At 39.4% G+C, this 6906-nt stretch overlaps 1 protein-coding gene across 1 annotated transcript; it reads left to right on the plus strand.

The window, feature by feature from the left end:
- The first annotated feature begins 5746 nt into the window (after positions 1–5746).
- LOC120781811 (uncharacterized protein K02A2.6-like) lies at positions 5747–6304 on the plus strand. Its single transcript, XM_040114031.1, has one exon. It carries the CDS (start codon positions 5747–5749, stop codon positions 6302–6304), a length of 558 nt encoding a protein of 185 aa, XP_039969965.1.
- Positions 6305–6906: the final 602 nt, after the last annotated feature.

Here is a 6906-nt window from a genome sequence, read left to right on the forward strand (position 1 = left end):
CACCTCTTCTCTTCGACCTGTTAAACTCCTTTTTCGTCTAATTCGCCTTTGGTTTGGCATTTTATTTTTAATAATTAATCTGAATCTGAACTGAAATTCGATGTAGTTTGTATGTGTTCGTTGGTAATAGCCGCCTTGACTTTTGGAAGAAAACTGAACTGACTCAAAGCTTACCTAACGCAATAACACTTCTAATCAAAATAACGCCGACAACAATATTTCTGTTAAATTTTGCACTTGCGTCTTCGCCCATACATATGTATATACATACATATGTTTGTAAGTATGTATGTGTGAATATTAAACAAAGTAGAGTGCGCATGTCAAAGCGCAGTGTTCCTTAGCTCGTACATACATATTCGTGCAACATAGAAGAGAGCGCATGTCAAATCGTAGATAGCGCCTTAGCGCATGCATATGTATGTATGTACCAGTGCACATGCCAAAGCAAACATTTGTAATATTCGTCATTCTCTTATTGTCATAGATAACTTGATTAGAATCTCTTTTCTTGCTCTCTCGCTTGCAGCTGATCTGTTTTCTGAGCTGGCAACAAAACACAATCAGGGTGCCGTCAACCAGCAGTTAGTGAAAAAAGCGGGATGCCAGAAAAGCACACGAAATTAGTGTGAAATGAAACTGTGCGAACATATTTTGGCAAAATAAATGTTTATGTAAATTAATTAATGATTTTGCATTTTAGCATTTACATATATATGTATGTATGCATTTTCAAAGTGTTTAATTTAGTGTTTTGTATAATTTATTAAATACCCAAGTTAATATTTTTCAGCAGTGGCATCATTGGCAAATGTTATAAAAAATGCGAGTTTTGACAGCTCTCTCTCGCACCAAAGAGTCTCGTATCAAGTTATCTATGCTTATTGTCATTTTGCTACCGAGCAGACAACATTGTTGTTGTTAGATTTCGCACTTGCGCCTTCGCGTATGTGGATATGTGTGAAACGAAAGCAAATGACAGAAACATTTTTAATTATTCATTCTCTTACATATATGCTCTTTTCTGTAGAAGCGCTGCTTATATTAGCTTAATGTAAAAATTTAAGAACTTTAAACGCAAATATATCAAAAGTGGTTCAATGAATTTAAAATCTGTAAAATTTGTGCAAAGTTTCAGATCGCACACTTTAATTTGATGCATTATTTGTCTCTGTAAATTTTGTAGATCTCTGGAAATAAGCGCCTTGTCTTAGAATAATATATAGATTAGTTACATACATATATGTGTTTATATTCGCGCCCGCTGGTTTTTGGTTTATTGTACTGTATTTTTTAATTAGGTGTTTTTTTTCTTTTTCCGCGCCCGCGTTTTTGTGTTTTTTTTGTAGTAGGAACTGCTTATTTTTTTTCACCGCACTGTTATGTACATTTATGTATGTATGTGTATTCTATTTGGTTTTACTTAGTTTTGTCATCTATTTTCCGTTTGGGTCACTGATTTTTTTTTTTTGTTTTACATACATACATATGTATTTTTTCTGCAATGTCACTGCATATATTCGTACTTGTTCCCTTTTTATATACTATGTATGTATATATATATACATATATATTTTTTCTCTATGTTTGTATGTATTTATGTAATTTCACTGTTTCACTGCACTAGCACTTGTGCACGTTTTTTAAAAAATTTTATTTTCTCTTTGTTTTTTTTTTTTTCTTTTCCTTCGTCACTATGTTTGTGTGTATAACTATATGTAGTTTCACTGCTTCACTTTTTACTTGCGCACTTATTCATTTTGTTTTGTCACCAATTGTAGAATTTTTGTAAAATTTAATATTTTTAGCTTTCTATTTTCACTATAGGGTCATTCAGGATGGCTCGAAGGACCATATATAAAATACCACTTACTTTTTCGCTGACTCCGGAACGAAGATTTTCGGAACGCAATGGTTTACTTAAAAGGGATCACAATTTTATTTGATAAATTGATAAATGTTATAATGAAAAATCTCCCTGGTCGAAATGGGTCTGGCACTGAACGAGGGCACAACGAAATATCCCCTGTCATCAAACAAACAGTCGTCGCGCTCTAGACTTGGCACTCACGTCACTGTTGACAATCATAACTTTGAAGTTGTAGATAATTTCGTCTATCTTGGAACCAGCGTAAACACCACCAACAATGTCAGCCTAGAAATCCAACGCAGGATAACTCTTGCCAACAGGTGCTACTTCGGACTGAGTAGGCAATTGAGAAGCAAAGTCCTCTCTCGACAAACAAAAACCAAACTCTATAAGTCACTCATAATTCCCGTCCTGCTATATGGTGCAGAGTCTTGGGCGATGTCAACAACGGATGAGTCGACGTTGCGAGTTTTCGAGAGAAAAGTTCTGCGAAAGATTTATGGTCCTTTGCGCGTCGGCCACGGCGAATACCGCATTCGTTGGAACGATGAGCTGTACGAGATATACGACGACATCGGCATAGTTCAGCGAATTAAAAAACGAAAACACTCCAGCTCTGAAAGTATTCGACGCAGTACCCGCCGGGGGAAGCAGAGGAAGAGGAAGACCTCCACTCCGTTGGAAGGACCAAGTGGAGAAGGACCTGGCTTCGCTTGGAATATCCAATTGGCGCCACGTAGCGAAAAGAAGAAACGACTGGTGTGCTGTTGTTAACTCGGCTATAATCGCGTAAGCGGTATCTACGCCAAGTAAGAAGAAGAAGAAGAAGCTTTCTATTTTCACTATAGGGCCATTTAGGATGGCTCGAAGGACCATATATAAAATACCACTTACTTTTTCACTGACTCCGGAACGAAGATTTTCGGAACGCAATGGTTTACTTAAAAGGGATCACAATTTTATTTGATAAAATGATAAATGTTATAAAAAAAATCTCCCTGGTCGAACACCAGTGGAGGCGTGAGAATGTATGTTTGTTAAAAATTAATGAAATCGATGGACTCCTTGGTCGGATACCAGTGGAGGCTGTATTACTAGGTTTACACAGTTATAAAAAGGAGACACTCGAAAATTATGATATGTTGGTTGAACGCTGCGCTGAAGATCGCCAGATGTAAAAAAGATGGTGGAGCTGCGTGCTGAAGATCGCCAGATGTGAAAAAAAAGATGTTTTTGCTGCGTGCCGAATATGCAAATTATAAAAATGTGTTTTAGCTGCGTGCGGAATAAGAAAAAAGTATAAAACGTCCGCCGATGATTACGTGTCGAAAATCGTGATCGAAAGAAACGTTCACTTCCAGGACGAAGCTTTTCGCTCGTTGGGCTGTGGTGGATTAGCAGCTGCGTATATTGGTGTGTGTGGTGTTTTCTGCTGCTTCCAATGGATGTGTGGTGTGTGGGAAAACTGCTGTCTTCAGGTGTGGTGTATGTGCCAGTGTTGCTTGTGAGTGGTGTATTGTACGGTGTAGTGGCGCATGAGGGCGGGAAGCTTAACTCATTTAGCCACCTAGTAATAAGTAAACATACTAGTTAGTATAAATAGAGGCAGCACATATGCTCGCTTCGTCTTTAGTTTTTAGTGTTTAGATAAACAAGTTTGAATAAATAACACTCCGCTTTCATAGAGCTACAAATATTTTTTTATATTTCGAAACCCGAAAATATTAATTTCATCATTGCAAATATACATATATGTCAAATAGCATCAACTTGTGTTGCGCGATTTTCTCTGTCACTGCACACTGACTACCAGGTGCGAATGTCGATTAAAAACAAGTAAGGAAGAACTAAGTTCGGGTGCAACCGAACATTTTATACTCTTGCAACTTTCAAGAATCAAAGCCAGATGAATACGTTAAGGTGTAAAACCAATCATACAAATATGGAGTAAAGTCAGTCGTGTGTTCGAAAATCCTGATATTAATTATATTTATAAGGGCAAGGCCAAGTTTTCGCTCAAATTTATCTATTTTAAGCAAAAAGATACACAGTTATAAGTAACACACTCTCTTTCATTTTCATTGGGATAACTCACATATTGGCTGATATATTCGTACAAAGTCACCTGGAAAGTCAAAAATCTGTATATTAAGTATATGGAGAACTAAGGGAAGTATTTGTCCAATTCAACCCATTTCTGACATACAAATATACCATTATAACAGAATGATGAATGATGAAGCTAAGGGACTTCAGTTATATATGTGGCAACGTCGTATTCTCCGCTGATAAGGAACCCTTTGTTACGTTTAGAACACTATCCTTTAGCAACGCTGTACTACCTTTTTTCATTCTAGCTGTAAGCAACCCGTTTCCCAGAATCCTATCATTCTTCCCTTTTTCTACAAACCGTCGTACCAAACGGACGTGTTCACGGACGACCTTTCGCCTTGTTAACTAATATTTAAGTATTTCTAAGTAAACTGGAATTAAACAAATAAACTTCCAAAACTGGTGACCCCAAAAAAGTGAAACGAATATACAAATGGAACTGCAAGGAGAAACCACCGCACAAGCATCTCCGCCCGCATCCGTATTACCGGCAGCGCAGGCGAATCAACCTCAAGGCATTCTGGCTAGATCACCAATCGAAGTGCATCAGCCGGATCTCCACGTGGATGCAGCAATGGTTCCTCGCATTAGCCCGCCTAATATGAACGACACCCACTTCGAGTCTTATTTTTTGTCACTGGAATTCTGGTTCGCTGCTAGAGGTGTGACCCACGACGCATGAAAATACAATCTGGTCATGACACAAGTTCCACCAAGCAAGCTAATGGAGTTGAAGGCCATAATCGACTCTACTCCTTCAATAAATCGTTACGACTACATCAAGTCCAAACTAATAGCTCAATTCTCGTATAGCCAACAACGAGGCATACAACGTGTTCTTTCCGATATGCCATTAGGCGACTCAAAACCAAGTCAACTATTCAACGAAATGCGCCGGGTGGTCGGCACATCACTTTGCGAGACAGTATTAATCGACCTCTGGGCCACGCGTCTACCTCCTCACGCTCAAGCTGCTATGATCGCATCAAAGGGTGACGTAGCAGATAAAGTTGCTATTGCAGACGCCCTCGCGGACTCCATGAATTCTCGACAAATTAGTATGGTAGGTAACCAAGCACCGGCAACAGGCACCTCCACGCAAACTAACAATGAGTCAACCACGCTAGAGGAATTAAAGAAAGAAATCGCGCAACTGACGAGGCAAATCGAATCCATAAAAACGCACCGATAGCGAAGCCGTAGCCGAAGCCGACCGAGATAAGAACGAAATACACGCCAGGATTGCGCACAGCCAAACGAATTATACTGGTATCACCATAAATTTACGAATGACTATCCGAAACGAAAACTGCAGCACCTATCGGTAACGAAACTCCTGCAGTCACACACCGCTTGAAACTCTTCGACGGACTTTCTCAATACAACTTTTTAATAGACATCGGATCGACCGGAAACATAAGACCATTCATCACAAAGAAGTTCCGCTCTGAAGTGTTACGAGCTACCCATGGGTTATGCCACCCAGGTACTCGCGCTACAGCCAGACTATTGACAAGCAGGTTTGTTTGGCCTGGAATTCAAAAAGACATTATTGCATTCGCAAGAGCATGCGAACAATGCCAAAAGGCTAAAATCACTCGACACACATTTACGCCTCTCAAACGCTACGAGTCCGGAGACTTGCGATTCGACAACATTAATACCGACGTTATAGGACCATTTCCCCTACATGCAGGTAATCGTTATTGTCTAACAATCATCGAACACTTCTCGAGATGGCCAGAAGCTATTCCTATACCCGATATGGCAGCACCAACTATCGCAAAAGCTCTCATCGCCAATTGGATCGCAAGATTTGGAGTTCCAGCTGTCATTACATCAGATCGTGGACGTCAATTTACATCTACCTTATTTGCAGAGCTAACAACATCGCTTGGCATAACACATCTGAAGACAACACCATATCACCCACAAGCAAACGCTATAGTAGAAAGATGGCACCGAACGTTGAAGGCTGCAATTTTATGCATTAACTCCGAACGTTGGACCGACTTTCTACCAACAATACTCTTGGGCCTACGAACCGTCTATAAACAAGACTTAGGAGCGTCACCGGCAGAATTAATCTACGATACAACGCTGCGAATTTCTTCAGAATTTTTCGTACACGATAGCCGAATTAAAACACAGTCAGAATTCGTCACTCAACTCAGAGTCTTAATGAACACCACCAGACCATCCACTACATCATGGTCCAAGGAAAGTATTTGTGCATCCCGATCTTGCGACGTGCGTAAACGTTTTCGTCAGAAATTATTCAGTGCGCCCATCAGTTTCAAAACCATACGAAGGACCTTATAAAGTTTTATCACGAGAGGAAAAGTATTACAGAATCGAAATAAAAGGAAAACCAGAAAATATTTCTACAGACCGATTAAAGCCAGCATATCTATCGAATGAAGATTTTTCGCCACACACTCACAGAACATTATCAACTGGAGCAGAACGCCGACGAGTATCTTTCGTTACACTTTAGCTACGATCTTAACCGTTCACCCAGTCTGGAGGGGGATACTGTGGCAACGCCGTATTCTCCGCTGATAAGCAACCCTTTGTTACGTTTACAACACTATCCTTTAGTAACGCTGTACTACTTTTTTTTCATTCTAGCTGTAAGCAACCCGTTTCCCAGAATCCTATCATTCTTCCCTTTTTTTACACACCGTCATACCGAACGGACGTGTTCACGGACAACCTTTCGCCTTGTTAACTAATATTTAAGTATTATAAATAAACTGGAATTAAACAAATAAACTTCCAAATATATATCATACAATACCCGAAATTTTCGATCAAAAGTCAACTATAGGTACCGGAGTCGAAATATTCAATGCCTAAGGGCTTGAAAAGTTTTTATTAGAATTTTTGTCATAAAGTTACACATGCTTAAGACATTGTTCGTG

The sequence above is a fragment of the Bactrocera tryoni genome, unplaced genomic scaffold (genome assembly GCF_016617805.1).
Source record: "Bactrocera tryoni isolate S06 unplaced genomic scaffold, CSIRO_BtryS06_freeze2 scaffold_7, whole genome shotgun sequence".
Lineage (NCBI taxonomy): Eukaryota > Metazoa > Arthropoda > Insecta > Diptera > Tephritidae > Bactrocera > Bactrocera tryoni.

Excerpts from the sequence above, each read along its gene's own strand:
- LOC120781811 (XM_040114031.1), top strand. The coding sequence starts at position 5,747 with ATGGCAGCACCAACTATCGCAAAAGCTCTCATCGCCAATTGGATCGCA.